At 39.2% G+C, this 18,009-nt stretch overlaps 1 protein-coding gene across 1 annotated transcript in view; it reads left to right on the top strand.

Moving 5' to 3' along the window:
- Nucleotides 1–14,905, top strand: part of ddb1 (damage-specific DNA binding protein 1) — a 57,161-nt gene extending 42,256 nt beyond the window's left edge. The window contains exons 23-27 of the mRNA XM_052029244.1: nucleotides 282–391; nucleotides 8,475–8,644; nucleotides 9,794–9,896; nucleotides 11,015–11,138; nucleotides 12,722–14,905. Of these exons, the coding sequence (XP_051885204.1) occupies nucleotides 282–391; nucleotides 8,475–8,644; nucleotides 9,794–9,896; nucleotides 11,015–11,138; nucleotides 12,722–12,805 (591 nt within the window). The 3' untranslated portion in view covers nucleotides 12,806–14,905. The remainder of the gene's footprint in view (nucleotides 1–281; nucleotides 392–8,474; nucleotides 8,645–9,793; nucleotides 9,897–11,014; nucleotides 11,139–12,721) is intronic.
- Nucleotides 14,906–18,009: the final 3,104 nt, after the last annotated feature.

The following is an 18,009-nucleotide window of genomic DNA, read 5'->3' on the forward strand; positions in this document are numbered from 1 at the left end:
AGATTTATGGGAGAATTTGCGGAAAGACAGATCTCCATAAGTCAGGCCTTCTGTAATATTGGAAACTTCTGTATTTAAATTCGCTCATTTAAATTTTTTAAAAATTAAATTGTCTAACGTCATAACTCCCTCATAGCATTCTACTCCATGGAGGTGATTACAGCAAATAAACAGTGCCACAGTTTAATGTCTAATTGATGGTACTGACAATTTCTGTACCTGGTATATTAACGAAATGGAAACTTGAAAATTAATTTGATTCCTTTTTTTTGTAACATAAGATTGCCCGAGACTTCAACCCTAATTGGATGAGTGCTGTGGAGATATTGGATGATGATAATTTCTTGGGTGCAGAGAACTCCTTCAATTTGTTTGTTTGTCAGAAAGACAGGTAAGTAGTTCTGTAAAAGTCATTCCACTCTTGTTGGTAATCTTTCATCCATTGTATGGCCCATGTGCCCTGGCCTTTGACTTGGGGTGAGAGATATGAAAGAATGTCCTTGTAGAGTGAATTATTAGTTACCTGTAGAGATGAATTATGGCAGGGCAGTTCATCTGCATGCAGTGTACATTCTGTGCTTTGTGGGAAGTGTTGTACACCATCAGACAGCTGCATGTGCAGGTAGTGTCAGGATTTGATACCTTGAACTCTGGATTTTTGGGGTTACCTTGGAGCTGGATTCACTGTGGCACATCTATGAGGTTGTGGATTATGTGGAAGGTTGCGGAGGCTAGGCCACTGGAGGAATTGCAAGAGTAGCAGCGAATTTTTGGAAAGACTGAAGAATTTAACTATGGAATTGGAACAAAAGAGGTGTTGCTTGGGGCATATCAGCTATGATCATCTTGAATGGTGGGGCAAGCTTGAAAGACCAGGTGGCTTACTCCCATTTTGTTTTATTAAGGCATGTTGCTGCAACACATTGTAAAAGCATTCAGACAGAGGGAATGGGTGACGGCCTAGCAAATGAGGAGGATTTCCCTGACACTCACTAACAAATTTTCCCTTTGGATACTGCTGAGGGAATGGTTCCTCAACAGAATGTAGCCATTGCCAGATACTTAGTACCATAAGTGGCTCAGCTGCAGAGGTCCCAGTATGATAGTTGATTCGTTCAATATGGGTACAGTCATTTCTGGAGCTGGTGATCTAACTTAAGGTTGGTATGTTACTTCCCTGGTTTCAGGGTCAAGAATGTCGCTGAACCGCTATGGGGGATCGTGAAGGGAGAGGGTGAAGAACTAGAAGCTGTGCTCCATATTCGTATCAATGTAGGAAGAGGATTCTGCAGGCAGACTTTAGGGAGCTAGGAAACAGGACAACTACTACAAAACTAAAAGGATAGAACAAATTAGTGTCTGACTGGAAAGAAAGTAGAGCAGGGTGGGCTTTAGATTTCTGAGACTGTTTCTGGGCCACGTGGGACTCGTACAAGTCAGACAAGTTATATTGCAACAGGACTGGGAACAATATCCCACTTTCAAGGCACTGTCTGAATAGATGCTGCATCTGCAAAAGATGGATGAAGTAATGCTACAAATGTAGACGGATATGATCTAATAGTAATTACAGAAATATTGCTGCAGGGTGACTAAAGTTGGCAACTAAATATTCCAGTGTATTTGACATCCAGGAAGGACAGATAAAAAGGAAAAGGAGATTGGGTGGGTCGTACAGTTAATTAGGGATGGCAATAAAAAAGAATTTTTGGCTAAGCAGTTTGGTATAGAATTACAGTCGGCTTGGGTGGAGTTAAGAAGTGTCTTACAAAACATCAGTGGGTGTCCCTTACATGCTTCCAAATAATAGCTGTGATGTAAAGCACAATGTAAATAAGGAAACTGGAGGTGCATGTAACGGGTAATACAGTAATCATGGAGTACTTTAATCAAGATATGGATCTGGCAAGTCAAATTGGTACCAGCTGTATAGAAGATTAATTTGAATGTATTTGAGATGGATTTCTAGGTCATTATGTTGAGGAACTGACATGGGAACAGATTGCTTTAGATTTGGAACTATGAAAGGTGAATTTTGTTGTTGAGGGGCCTTTAAGAAAAAGTGAGTGTAATGTGATAGAAAATATTGAATTTAAGAAAAAAATTGCCAGGAAAAGCAGGAAGACATAGAAGAGTACAACATAGGAACAGGCCTTTCGGCCCATGATGTTGGTGCTGATCTAACTAAACTAATGAAACCTAACCCCTTCTGCCTGTACGTGGTCCATATCCCTCCATTCTCTGCATGTTCATGTGCCTATCGCATCCTCCACCACCACCAACCCTGGCAGCGCATTCCAGGTACCCACCACTCTGTATTAAAACAAAAAACTTGCCTGCACATTTCCTTTTGAACTTTTCCCCCCTCACCTTAAATGTACGCCCTCCAGTGTTGGACTGTGGGTAAAGATACCACAGTCTACTCCATCTATGCCTCTCGTAATTTCATAAACTTCTATCAGGTCTCCCCTCAGCCTCCACTGCTCCAGAGAAAACAACACTAGTTTATCCAGCCTCTCCTTCTTGCACATGCCCTCTAATCCAGGTAGCATCCTGGTAAACCTCTTCTGCACCAACTCCATAGCTTCCACATTCCTCCTATAGTATGGGGACTAGAATTGAATGCAATACTCCACATGTGGCCAAACCAGAGTTTTTTTTATAAAGCTAGAACATAACTTCCTGACTCTTGAACTCAATGCCTTGATTCATGAAGACAAGCATGCCATACGCCTTCTTTACCACCCTATGGATTTGTGCAGCCACTTTCAGGAAGCTATAGACTTGGACCCCAAGATCCCTCAGCACTGTTAAAGGTCCTGGTACTAACTGTTTATTTTACATTTTATCTCTCAAAGTACAACACCACACACTTGGCCAGATTAAGCATCTGCCATTTCTCCGCCCATATCTGTAACTGATCTATATCCAGCCGCAACCTTCTACACTATCCACAACGCCACCAATATTTGTGTAATCTGCAAATTTACTAACCCACCCATCCACATTTTTATCCAAGTCATTTATATATATCACAAACAGCAGAGGTCACAGCATGGATCTGCGGAATACCACTAGTCACAGACCTCCAGCCAGAAAAAAACCCATTGACCATCATCCCCTGTCTTCTATGGACAAGCCAATTCTGAATCCAAATGGCCAAGTCACTGTGGATCTTAATCTTCTGGATGACCCTACCATGAGGGACCTTTTCGAATGCCTTACTAAAAGCTATGTAGATGACATCCACTGCTCTACCTTCACCAATCACCTTGGTCACTTCTTTGAAAAACTCAAAAGTTAGTCAGATGTGACCTGCCTTGCACGAAGCCATGCTGACTGTCCCTAATAAGCCAAACATTTCCAAATGCTCATAAGTCCTATCCCTAAGAATCGTCTCCAATAGCTTCCCTACCACTGATGTGAGACTCACCAGTATATAATTTCCAGGAGTATCTATTTCCCTTGGTCAAAGGAACAAAATTAGCTACTTGCCAGTCCTCTGAGACCTTGCCTGTGGCTAGAGAGGACACAAAGGTGTGGGTCAAGGTCCCAACGATCTCGTCTCTTGTCTCTCAATAATCTGGGGTACATCCCATTATCCTCTGGGGACTTTCACCTCAACACCGCTCTAACTATCCTCCATGTTCCTTTTCCTTGGTGAATACTGGCACAACTGGTTTGGGATTGTTGGAATTGTGGGAATTCTGACGAGGATTGGGATTGTTTTGGATTTCAGCAAAAGATGATCAAAATGTTGATATAGTATACTGCAGCTAAAATTGTTGATGATACGAAGTTGGGTTAGCAAGTTGTGAAGAGGAAACAAAGGGACTGACAAGGTTATAGATAGGTAAGGAGAACGTACAAAAGTTGGCAGATGGAGTGTAATGTGGGAAACTGAGATTAACCACTTTTGAAGGATGAATGGAAAAAAAAACAAATCATTATTTAAATGGAATGAGACTACAAACTGCCAAGGTACAAAGGGATCTGGGGTTCCGAGCATATGAAAAGCAAAAGGTTACTATATGGGTACAGAAAATAATTAAGGATTGTAATGGAATATTTGCTTTCATTGCAAGGACTATGGAATATAATACCAGGGGAGTTTTGATACAAATTTATAGTGTGTTGGTGAGACCACTCCTGGAGTTTTGGCCTCTATACTTAAGGAAAGATGTATTTCCACTTCACAGTATCAAGTTCGAGACCTGGAATGTCAGAACTCTCGTGGACAGTCCCAACAGATCTTAACACAGCTCTGCTATTATAGCTCAAGAACTCCGATGCTTTCACTTTGACATTGCTGCTGTGAGTGTCAGACATGATGGAGGGAGATTGCCAGTTGAAAGAACAAAGTGGGGAGGTAAACTGGAAGAGGAATATTGTCTTCATGGAGTGAGCTTTGTCATTAAGAATGAGTTATTTTGGTGTCTCAGCAACGTCTTCTGTGGAATTAGTGACTGGGTTATGACCTTTCAGCTCATTCTAATACAGAACCAGCACCCTTGCCTTGAGTGCATGGCCCCAATCCTGGAAACCACAGATTGAGGCAAGGGAGACTTCTCCTCTACCTTGATGAAATCCTGGTGTGCATCCCAGTTGGAGTCAGACTTATCATCTTGAGAAAAGATGCAACCCTCTGACAAGGAAGGAGGAGGGAAGTGGGGTCTTCCTTTTGACAAAATGCTTGGAGTAAGGTCTTGTCTTAGCTAGCATTCTGTTTTGTCATGCGCAAGATCTCACATCAGCAGCCCGACCCAAGCCCCACTGGCACCTGTTAAATTATGTCATCATCCAAGTGAGGAACCCTAAAGTTGTCTGCGTCATCCAAGCACTGAACTCTGGCTGATCCATTCTATCATTTTCCATCAACCTGGCCCCGAATCATCAGCATCAAGAGAAACATCGCTGCACCTTACTTTAAAAAAAAGTGAGTTAATGTCAAAGCTCTCGACGACCCTACAAAGCAGCTCTTCTCAGACAGTGCCTCACAGACAACCTGTTGACTCCAAGCCAAAAGGAGATACCTAGTGTCCAGCCTGCCACGAAGCTCTCCGTAATTGGCATTTGTGAAGAGACTCTTAATGGCCCAGTTGATTTAATCCTTTATTGATACACAAGTCAGGCGAAGAGTCACATGTTCCTCCTCAAGCCCAGTTTACTCTATTTGGTTCTCTCAATGTGGCCTCCTCTACATCAGCAAGACCAAGCGTAGACGAGGCGACTGTTTTGCGGAACATCCGCTGCACTCTGTCTGCTCTGGCCGTCGTGCTATTTCCTTCCCATTCCCCCACCTGTCTGTCCTTGGCCTTCTCCACTGCCAAGCTGAGTCCCAACACCAACAAGAACAGCACCTCATATTCTGCCTGGGTAGTCTACAACCTGATAGTATGAACATTCAATTCTCCAACTTCAGGTAACTTGCACCCCCTGTGCTCTTTTCTCTCATCTTCTGATCCACCCAGGTTCTCTCAACCCCAGACCCTGCCCCCATCCCTTCATCCACTTTCATTCCCCTCCTCCACCTGGTTCCATCTGCATATTGCCCAAGCACTTAACCTACTGTGTCTCCTAGCCCCTTCCCAACTGGTTCATCTGCCCATCATCCTTGCCTTATCTGGTTCTACTTATTGCCTGTCTACTTATGTAGATACCAGCATCCATGACCTACTGTGTCTCTACTTACCACCTTCCGCCCTCTGTTTCTAACTCCACCCTCCCCTCCCCTGGCTCCATTTCCCCTTTTTTTCCTCTCTCCTTATCTGTCTCTACCTTTCACCCACCTGCTGCTGTCTCTGGACTCCACCTCTCCCCCACCTGCCACCACCTGTCCATTATCTCCCTCCTCACTTGGTTCCAACTCCTGCCTACCAGCGCCTGCCTCACTCCTTCCTCTCACCTCTTTAAACTGGCTATCACCCCTGAGTCCTGATGCAGGATCTCAACCTGAAACATTGATCATTTCTCTGCTTCCACAGATGTTGCCTGACCAGCTGAGTTCCTCCAGCAGTTTGTTTTTTGCTCCAGATTGTGTCTCCAAAAACAATCAGTGATGGTTTGATGAGAATGACAAGGAGATGAAAGAGCTAATTAACTACAAATGTAAGGCATTCTTAGGCTGGAAGATCCACCATTCTTCAAGGGAAAAGAAACCGCTTTTTGTAGACCCATTAGTTAGGATTGTGTCTTGCACATCTTTATGAAGCAGACATAAGATAGAGACTATTTTCTATGAGCAGCTGAATTTGAGAATAAAATGTGCCCATGTCATGGGAATCAGTGAGTCTCTCCTGCACACTTGACACTTGCCATTTGCTCATATGGTCATGTGTTTGCTGTTGGACTTCACCTTCAGGCAACTTCAAAGAAGGGAACAGCACCAACTGCTAAACATAGCCTTTTTCAATCTCACTAAAGCTTTTGACTCTATCAGCTGGGAGGGGCAGTGGAGCACTCCTCAAGTTCATATGCCCACAAAAAAATCATCTTCATCTTATCTTTCCTTCATAATGGCATGCGAGACATGATCTTAAGCAACAGGCCATCAGAGCCAATCTTAGTGAAGACTGGTGTCAAATGAAGCTATTGTTACAACACTTTATTTCAGTTTTTCTTGCTGCCATGCTGCACCTTGCCTCCGACAAACTCCCCTTTGTGCAACATTTCACACCAGCAATAAAGGTTCATGGTGAGACCTTGGAGAATATGGACCAGTTCTCATATCTCAGAAGTCCAACATCTCACCAAAGACAAACATGGATAATGAAATTCATTAACACCTTCAATGTGCCAGCACAGCCTTTGGTCGATTGAGGAAGAGGGTGTTTTGAAGATCAGGACCTCAGATCAGGGCAGCAGTGATTCCTGTTCTCCTGCATGTTTCAGAGATTTGGATTACCTGCAGCAGGCAACTCAAGACACTGGTAAGATACCACCAGCTCTGTCTTGAAAAATACTGGAAATTCACTGGAAGGATAAGCCAACTAATGTCAAGGTCACCCAAATTAATAACCCCAACGTTGAAGCACTAATTACACTCTCTGTTGGGGAGATCAGTGTTTGTTTCCCTGAGAGCAGACTCCCGAAACAGACACTCCATTCCGAGCTTGTCACAGGCAGACATAACCAGGTGGATAAAGGAAAAACAATTAAAGGATGTGCTCAAAGCTTCCTGATAAATGCAGTATCCCCACTATTGTAAATCTCTCGCCTGTGACTGCTCAGTGGAGAAGAAGCTTTTGGGAGGTATTGAGAACCTCAAGTATGTACATCAGGCACACTCAGAAGCCCTGGATATACGCAGAAGGAATGCACCACCTCAGAAACTAACCACTCAGCTGCCCTGTCAGGTACCTCCTCGTCCATCTGGTTCCCACATTGACTTCATTGGTCACCTTGGAACCCACAATACCAGGGAAGAAGTAACTTATCCTGATCACAAGGATCTGTCTAAGAGGAAGAAGAGTTTTGTTCCAAGGAAAATAAATTGGTATATTCTTAATTCCACAGATTTAATAGTTGAGAATCAGGTCCTAGAGTGCATAACTTTGGTTAGTTTTTAAACCAAATTCACTGGGCTATGTAAATAATTTCTTTCATTAAAGCAATAGAATAATTTCTGTCTTTAATCAGGTAATTAGTCCAGGCTTTAAGTACATTGGTCATTTTAGTTATTTTGTAAATTTCATTCTAATTTTTTGATGCTTTCTTGTTTTTGCACTTTCTATGTATTTTTCAACCTTGTGCTTGCCATCAGTACATCTGTACAGACAATGATAATATCATTTGATAAATAATGCCAATTTGCATGTTCATTCTGTAAAACCACATCAATACTTGTATATCCTTCCCTACTCCTTTCATCTCACCTGCTACACCACCACTCCAGAGTCTTAAACCCAAGTCTTAAAACTTGGTACACTTTGCAGTTTCAATATGAACTTCCTCTGACATAGCCATTGGGCTACCAAAATGAAGTATTCCATTCTAAGCATCACTGTTCCCCACACACCTTTTCCTCATGATACAGGTACAATTCTTAATAGTTGCTTGTCTCCTCTTGAGTTTCAATTTTCATAATCCTTTTCTATTTGATCTTCCCAACGGAACTATCTTTAAGTTATAGTTCATTTTGAATCTTTGTGTGCATACCATACTCAACATTTCTACTATCTCTTTGCCTTCCAAAAGCAAAACTCCACTGGCTTCCCACGTCAGTGAGATGTTGTTTAGGTTTCTCAGTCACATTTATTTATGACCCCTGTTCTATAGATACTAGGTTGCACCACTTTCTGTTTGTGTTCCAGCAACACTGACTAATACACTTCATTAAATTGGAGGAATTTTTTTGTTTTCTTCCCAAATCCTAAAAAAAAATTCATTCGCTTCTCAACATGAATATTTTCTAAATGTTTTGAGGTTCCTTTCTCAATGCACTTGCAGCAATGGGTTTGTGTTTTTGTTTTCAGTGCGGCTACTACAGATGAGGAAAGACAGCACCTCCAGGAAGTAGGGCTATTCCACCTTGGCGAGTTTGTCAATGTGTTTTGTCATGGATCTCTGGTAATGCAGAATCTTGGTGAGACGTCAACACCTACACTGGGTTCAGTGTTGTTTGGTACAGTCAATGGCATGATTGGTAAGTCTGCATAGGAAAGTAAAAGGTATAACAAAAGCTACCTTAGCATACTTATTCCTATAAACTGCTGTGATGACTCAGGAACAGCTAGCCTCCTTGTAAAATGTTAAGACCAAGAAGTCCAAGTTTCTGTCCATTTTGTGTACTGGGTCAGCTTATCTCAACAATTGTTAATAGTTAGAGCCACAACACAGTCCATGACAGAATAATGTATTGTAATTTGAATGAATTAATTGCCTTTTGTTGTTCTGCCATTGTTTTGCTTTGGAAAGCTTGTTTATATTGCCAACAAATATTTTGTTCCCACTGCTCTATCTTGCCATTTTGTTCTCAGATTTTTTTATTCCTTCTATTGAATGACACAAAAGTCCCAACTACAGGCATAGGAAAAAAAGAGATGATCTTCAGTCTTAAATCAGTGAGAGCATTTTCTTTCCAGTAGGAGAAAGATAGATTACTTTCATCACAAAGTAATAGGATTTGGAAGTCTAATAGGGTTTCATTGTGGTTTTCAGGAAAGACAGTACAGAGGATTTATGCCTTTTGTCTACAGTATGAATCGTTAGAGTTCAGAACTGGTGGAAATACAATTGTAAAATGCTGATAAAATTTGATTTTCCTGCATTGGATGATTTGGGTGATCACTCACTTAAAATCTAGATTTATGTAATGACAGAAGTAACTGGCAGCAAGCTTCAATTTAGGTAAAATTTGAATGGATAGTAACTTGAAGCAAAGTAGGAGAAAGGGACAAATATTTTGTCTTTTAGGAAAGTTTATAAGGGATTTAAACGGAAAAGAAAGCTAGTGACAAGGCATCTTCATAGGGGCTGGAGATGAAATACATAGGAAGCAAATGACCTGGTTGGCCAAACCACAAAAGGAGATGTTAGAACAGATGACCAAAACTGTGGTTGAAAGCATAGGTAACTTTTAATAATGGTTTGTAAAGGGGAAGGGGAGATGGATTTGGTTAGGGAGAGAATTCCAGAATCTGGCAGATGAAGTCACATCTGCTGTCTCAGCAGGGTCAGCACTGCAATCTCGTGCTTCCTGTATAAAACAAAACAATGTAAGTGATAATTAATGTTTTTCTTTAAATTTAATTGTATATTACATATAGTTATTTCACTGATGATTATTTTGCAGGTTTGGTTACTTCATTGTCTGAGAGCTGGTATAACTTCCTTTTCGAAGTCCAAAATCGACTGAATAAAGTTATCAAAAGCGTGGGCAAGATTGAACATTCATTATATCTTTTCTATGAAGTTATCTACATGGGATTATGTAGGATTACATAGGATGTGTGTTACAGAAATAGACCTTGCCCCAACTAGTCTGTACTGGTGTTTATGTTCCACTCCAGCCTCCACCTATTTTCTCACATCTAAGTCTATCAGTGTAACCCTCTATTTCCCTCTTCCTTATACTTAGCCTTAAATGCATCTAAACTATTCACTACAACTCTTCCCAATGGTGGTTGATTCCACATTTTCACCACTCTTCAGAATTTTAAAAAGTTTCCTTTATATTTCTTGTATTGATGGCTTTGAATTAAGTTGTTCCCCACAAATGCAAACATTCCCTCTGTATCCACTCTCTATCTTTCATCATGTTAAATACCTCTGTCCTTTTGTGAAGGAAAAGATGTCCAATTCATTCACCCCTTCCTTATTTGTATCTACTGACATTTTTGGTATCATCTTTCTAAATTTCTCTGCACCCTCTCCGTTGCTTCTATATCCTTTTTATGACAACCAGGACTGTACAAGGTACTCCAAGTGTGATCTAATCAGCGTTTGATAGTTTAGCATAACCCACCTTGCTAATCTTCTAAATGATTCCTAAAAGGCTGAAGGACATTATTGCAAAGTTATATATACATACATGTGGTTGGTCAAAAACTTAATTGTTAAATTGGGAAAGTCTATTGGCTACAAATATAATTTGCAGTGCTTTTGAATGTTTTTTTCTAAATCCATTCTCAAGAGGGGCATTTTTTCCTTCAAATCTTGTTAACAGAGTTAATAAAGTTTACATTTTGCTCCACATTAATTCTTTGAGTATGAGTTCTACATAAGACTCATTACAATGCTGTCAGTTTGTGAATGCATCATAAAATCCTAGTGTTGAATGGGAAAAATGAATTTTCCTGTGACATTCATTAAAATTAATGCTGCTTCATAACAGTGCAATGATTTTGATACTGTTCGAGTCTCTGTGAAATTGGGAGCTGTCAGGTCTGAGGGAGATGTTGAGATGAAAAAGTGTTGTTTTCTTGTTCTGCTTGGAGCAGATTCAACATGATTTTTTTTGTGGTTTTCTGCAAACGAACTGCTTTTGAAAAGAGTTCTTCCTTGACCTCTCCACTTGGAGATCATTTCACTCTGAAAGGAAGACTGAACCGGCTGCAGGATTCATAGATGGAGACCTTATAGAGAGCTTCTTGGATCTTAGCCGACCTAAAATGCAGGAGGTGGCTGCAGGGTTGCAGGTAATGTCTGACTGTGTAACTAATTAAATGAAGGAATGCTGTTTCAATAAGATAATTAAAAATAGCATTTCTAGAGGGATAGAATTGAAAGGGGCAAAGACATTGTACAGGATTGTGCTGACAGCTAGCTAGCAGTTCCATGGAGCCATTGGCTAGATGCAATGCAAGTGTGAGCACATTGCAGACTCCTGCACATGTACGCTGTGGTGCAGAAGTAGAAAACATACCGAAGCAAACCTCTTGCTTCAGCCCAGGATTGGGTCCTGGGACATTCTGTAACTTACTGAGCTCAGGGGCCAGATAATCTTTGTATCAAGTATCCAGCATTGCTTGTTTAGCCACGTTTTTCACTTTTTTTGATGATTTAAATTAATTTCAACAAGCATTTAGAAAAAAGTGAATTAGTCCTTAGGCAATACAATGCGTCACTGGTTAGAGTGGTGCTGGGGCCAGAGCCTAGCATCCTTCATGGCCTGATCCACATGGGGACAGCTGTGGAACCAAAGCCTTGGTCTTTGTGAGTGACTAGGCTGCAAAATGTTATGTAGCTGCATGGCTAGTTCAGGGAGATGAAAGCAGGTTGCTTTATTTCACCTTTTCTGAATGTAACAAGATTATCCCACAAAATGTTAGAAATCCAGTGTGTGGGATACACTGGATATGCCAGTTTCACTTGAGTGATGGCACAAACAACAATAATATACAAAAATGAAAGAAATTGCAATAATGGAACATACTTGTTTTATATCTCAGCTTGCTGATCTCCAGACCAACCCTTTTATTTTCCATTTCCTTTGAATAGGAAAAGTGCTTGCACATTTTTACTTATTTCAGATTTCTAATGGAAATAATTTGTGTAACTTTTGGGAAAATGAGTTTGCAGCATGGTAATTTTAGATCAGCATCTTGAATTACAATTTGAAAGTAAAAAATTTATGATAGAAACATGTTGACAGTAAGTGGGCATATATTAAAATCTGTTTGTATAAACTCAGTAATAGCATCAAAGAATCTTTTGAACATATAACACATTGGCATTTGAAATCACTGCAGTCATAAGATGTGACCAAAGGCAGTAATTTATGTTAAAAACTGATTTTAAAATTTGTAATCCAAATTAATGGTTTGGAGTATAGTTATAGTGAGTATAGACTTTGATCCAAACTTTGTGGAAATAATTTGCCCTATCTGTTGATCATTTTAAGAATATAATACTTTGACTTGGCAGGCTTTCAATCGTCGAGTATTGCCAAACTTACGATGGGCTTCATCTCGCCTGTTTGAATTCCTGAGAGAAGATACTGTATTATTAATCCCTGACTCCCAAAGATAATGAAGAAATACACCTGAATATTTTTATTTCCCATCACTTCTATTATTACCCCATGGACCACTGCTTTTGTTGAAGATTTGTTCTGACCCATTGAGCATCTTTTGTTGATTAGAGGTTTGAGTTAAAATTAGCAGACAAGTTACTTGCTTTGTAGTTGGCACTTCTTGTTAGGTTAGTTACCATGGCTTAAGCTTGCTAGGTTAACAATGTTGAGCATGGAGTATTAAGTGATTGCCTTTCTATTTTCCAGATTGATGATGGCAGTGGGATGAAAAGAGAAGCAACTGTAGATGATCTGATAAAAATTGTTGAAGAATTAACCAGAATACATTAGCCGAACACTGAAGATATGCTGTTTATCAGCAATAATGCTGGTATTATTGGAGGGTTGCAGTGAACTTTAGTACACAATTAAAAGAGCTACAGAGTATTTGTGATATGAACCAATAATGTCTGGGACATAAAATTTCTTCACTCATAGCTGTGTTTCATCACTCTGTCCTGAGCTGCTGTTAGGACATTATTGTTCATATGGATAGGAACTCCAGGGAAACTGACAAAAATCACGTTTTCCTTAATGTCAGCATAACAAAGCAAAAATTAAATTTAAAATTGCCTACAGAAGGTGTGTTATTTTTTATTCTCCATCTGTCATCCCTCGCAGCAAAATGAATATGGTACATTATACTTATTGGAGAGGTGGAAAGGCAGAAAAGCCAAGTAATGATTTTGGGACTAGTTGACATCAAGCTTAAAGGCTGCTCAGTTTTAGTCTAGAGCCAGTTGCACTGAAAATTCCTTCCTCTTTTGGGAGCAACTTATTATACCTTAATTGAATTTGACTCTAATGCTGGTATTGTTGAACTGTGAGAGTTCTATCCTGAGGATTCTTTGTTACCTAGCTGACAACCTCACTTACGTGGCTAGTATAAAAATATGCAATGCAGTAGTGGGTATTTTTCTGAAATTAAGGTCAAGATGCATTGAGGAACAGCACTGAAGTAGCTTTACTTTAAATTTAGCCTGTGTTACCTTCACCTCGGTGCTGATGATGAATGCTAAAAACAATTCCATTCCTCTGCATTGACCAACAACTTAGTACATAAAAATTGGACATTAAATTATTGCACATAGACAGCACCATAGTTGGGAGCTGAACTTTGCCCATGTGCACATATTAGCTTGAGACCTCAGTGCTTCCATACTTTGAAAATGATCTGGGGGAACCAGGAACAGCTGTTGGAAAATTCAACAATAATGCCACATGCATTTTTTTTTGTTAGTCAGCACCCCAGGCTGCTGAAGGAACTACTCTTGTTGATATTTACATGACTAAGTACAAACATCAAGCTGTGCCAAAGTATTTTGTAAAGGAGAGCTGCGAGTGGTTATAATTGTCACTTAGTATGCTTTAACATGACAATACGTGTACAGGGTTCAAAATAACTAGAATGAAAGGGTAAGATTCTTCTGTACAACAGGCATATATTGCACACTTAGGCTTCAACCACTCATGGTGCTAAGCAAGCTCTGATGAATGCCTGAAAGTGACAGTCCTTAGCTGCCTAATGCATATTAATTACACATTGCAATCATACTAATGAGAAAGAAATTCTGCACGGCATTGATTCAGATAGTGTTAAATGTTATTTCGAGCCCTGCCATTTGCTTGGAGTTAAAGAATGGTGATTGGTTTATCAAGCATTCAGTATTACATGGTATAAAAATACTGACGTGTTTTATGTTAGAAAGAAAACTAAAAATGGAATATTTGAATTAAAATACAAATACTTGGCAGATTTGTCAGTATCTCAGAATAAAACTCAGCAGAAACATCGAGAGAGGCACTCCATAAAACACATTTTTGACAATTTCAGTTTTGGTGATCTCCCCATAACCAGGAAGCTATTTTTGTTGCATCATCAGCCCAACTCTTCTAAACTAGGAGGATGAATTATATGGCCTGCTTTGGGATTTAATTTATTTTTAAACACTGTAGAATTGTGAGCAAAACTCCACCTTGCCCATTCAGCATGCTTTAAGGGTGGAACAATAACCATAGCATATGTGGTCTGATACTTTAGTTTAAATTAAAACTTAGATTAAAGAGAGATGATCTGATGGTTGCTGTCATCTGCAACTGGTTCTAGAGCCTTTTGTGAATCTGGGCCCAAAATCTCAAGAGGTAATCACTGTGAAGATGGTCTGCAGAAGTGCATAGTGTGTTTTATGCCTATTTCCTTTGATTTTGAGCTCCCTTCATATTACCTTGAAGAAAATCGTAATTCTTCCCTTTGTGGCTGTTTAACAAAAAGGCGTGTCCTTTTGTAGGCTGAAGATAAAACTGCTTTATAAATAATGAACAAATGTGCACTGTGCTTGAATCTTTTAATGAATTTTGTTATTTTCATCAATAAATTTCTGTTTCAAAGTGTATTGTGTTACTTTAATCTGTGCCCAACAAGCTGGTATGAAGGGTTAAGATGGGTTCAAATGTAATTGAAATGGGATGAAAGGTACCTCCCTCTGGCACCAAGGATTGCAGGTAAAATGATTTAACCTCAGTGATATCACAAGCAATTCTATAAAATGGGAATGTGGGAAATGAAAAGTTGATAATGCTGCAAGAGTAATGGTTTAGTGTTGAGTTGAAGAACTCTGCATGTAAGCATAGTGAAAATGTGCTCAATTCTAAAACTGGCCAGAATGGAAGTTATAAACATCCCGTGCCAAGATAGACAATATTTAAAAAAAATATACAAAGTTTGTTCACAGTAATACATGGGATGATAGCAAAACCATTGCAATGTATCACCTGGAGAATTTTCTGCTACATCATAGTTGAGGTGTAACTTGTATGTTACATGTTAGTAACTGATTTTCCACAAGTTGTTAATTTCAGGCTTGGCTTAGATAGAATTAATGGGGATTGCTTTGCTTTCCCTATAAGATTTGATACCTGATGGCTTTGGCAGGAAGTATTCAATCATGCAGATATCCTAGAACCTGGTTTAACTTTAATCCCGGTGGAAATTAAAATCAGTTCCACTAGAATTAAATTCCAGATATATTTTACCAGGTGTTCTATTTATGATGAGTATTGTCATTCTTTGCTTCTTCCAATCTGTCAATTCCTTGAAAGTTTGCTGTGGCTGCCTGCTAGTAGGAAGGACATCGCTGTTATTCCTTTGCTTATTTGCCTTTTTTAAATAAAAAAAGTTGCTCTTCTCAAGGTTGGGTTAGATTTCATTTACTCTAGCAACGCAATGGATGTTGCTGTCATATCCCTCTGCCAAGTTTGTAAAGCTCTTTTGCTATTGATAGCTGTAGCTTCATTTCTTGCAGGTGCTCAAAATGAAAGTAATGTAATATTTGCAGAATCGTTGGCAAATAATCTACAACTCAATTGTAAGTTCTCAATTATTATTAGTTTTGTACAAGTTTTCTCATTTCAGCTGTAAGAAATGTATGTTTTATAATGTCATTGTCAAATATTAGGAGATCATATAATTGAGGTATAACTTAAAGGATTTGCTAGAATGTTTAAAAGTTATTTCTGCTTGTGGAAGTCCATAGCAATTGGATGTAATTTTCTAAATAGAACAAAGCTGTTCACGGGTGAAATCAAGAACTCACAGGTGACACTGGAAATCTAAAACTCTCGTTCCCAAAAAAGTTGTCAAGACTGGGTCAATGAAAATTTCAAAGATGGGAAGAATATTTTTTTTAAAGCAGTTGTCATGAAATTGAAGGCAAATTATTGTCCTCACAAGGAATTTGGCTGAGTGACAGGAGGCAGGGTTAGGACAATGGTAAGAGGAGGAAAAGTCCATAGAAAATTGTGGAAGAGGAGATGGTGGAATCAGATACAAATAATAAGGCATTTTAGACAGACACCTCAATAGGTAAGGCATAGAAAGATATTGTCCTGATGCAGACAAATGGGATTATTGTAGATGGGCAAAAAGGTCGGCATGGACATGCGGGGCTGAAGGGTCAATTTCTGTGCTGTACAAATCTGACTCCTGTTTTCTTCTACGTGGCAACATGGAAACGCAACTTGACGAAAGATTATTTTGACCTACATTTTATTTTTTTGTTACAAATTTTGATCAACCAGTATTGGCATGCCATCTTATTGTGTAATTTTATCATTTTCATCCCAGTATCTGCCAGTCCCTCATGCTTTGCTACTTTTACTGTCTGCTTTTCCTGTTTTCTGCTAACATTCCACTTCTTTCCCTGTAGCTTTGTTCGTCCTTGCTTATTAATGTCTCTGGATCCACAATTGCACTTCCACTGCTGTACATTTTTTTCTCTTTATTGTTTATTTATTTACAATAATTAAAGACTTTTTTCCTTGTTTTTGTTACATTTCTCTCACTTTTATTCTTAACACTTTTTTTGACAGAAGTTTGGAGAATTTTCTCTGAGTTTGCTCTACGCCTTTTCTTGTTATATTTTGTTTTGGAAAATGATAAAGACAAATGTACAAAACCACATTTCAGTGAATTGCCTGTATCCTCATTTAGCATACAAAGGCATCGAGTGAGGAAGAAATCACTTGAATAGATCAGTGGTATGATCTTACATTCCTCTAAAGATGTATCACATCCAGATTTGTCCCCAAACAAAGCTGAATTCTATAGATGCAGGCAGATTGGAGAGAAGAAAAACAATCTTTGTCCTTTTCCCAGGCAAATTGCTATTTATATACATCTGGGAACCACCAGTCCTCAAGGTTAAATAAATCATCTTTCTAATATTTGTCTCTTTAGCCACTGATGATCTTGTCAAACTAAATACCTCAAAGTACCTCTTGGAGTGTAACTATTGATATGTGAAATTTTGTTTTTTTTTCCCTCCTTAAAAACTTTTTTGATATCCATCGGGTGTATTTATACCTTGACTTTAAGAACAGGTCTTCATCTTCCCGGGATGGAGAGGATTACCTTTTCTCCTCTCATGATGCTCAATTTAATCCAGGACTAATTGCATTTATTATCAGCAACAAAAGTATCACAGCAGCATTAACATGTATTGTTCTTAGACAGGTTGACTGGTATAGTAGATGAAAATACTGCATTTCTATTGCACCACAAGTATCATTTGTGCATCATAAAAACAACCTGGAGCTCTCCTAAATGCAGAGGCAGATTAAGGTTTTAGTTATTCTGCATAAAAAAAAGCAACCCATTCTGTCATCTGGATCATTTTTGCTTTTAATTGTGTTTGCCTGGGAATCAATACAAGGGCAACAAATTGAATACTTTTTTCTGTGAGGAGACTGGTAGCTGATTTTTACTGCTTAGCAACAGTTATAAAATGAGGTCAATAGCTTTGTGCCCCATTATTAGTGATGTAGCTTGATCATTTTAAATGCAGCAGACTACCAGCTGCACAAAGCACTCGCTTGTTTCAACTAATGAAATCCATCTTACAACAGTTTTGACACAAAACCCCAATTGACTTAATGAGTGGGAATTGGTCAGAACCTGCACAATGCATGGGTAAAGAGACCCTCGATAAGCATTTCAA

Source organism: Pristis pectinata, chromosome 14 (genome assembly GCF_009764475.1).
Source record: "Pristis pectinata isolate sPriPec2 chromosome 14, sPriPec2.1.pri, whole genome shotgun sequence".
In the NCBI taxonomy this organism is placed as follows: domain Eukaryota; kingdom Metazoa; phylum Chordata; class Chondrichthyes; order Rhinopristiformes; family Pristidae; genus Pristis; species Pristis pectinata.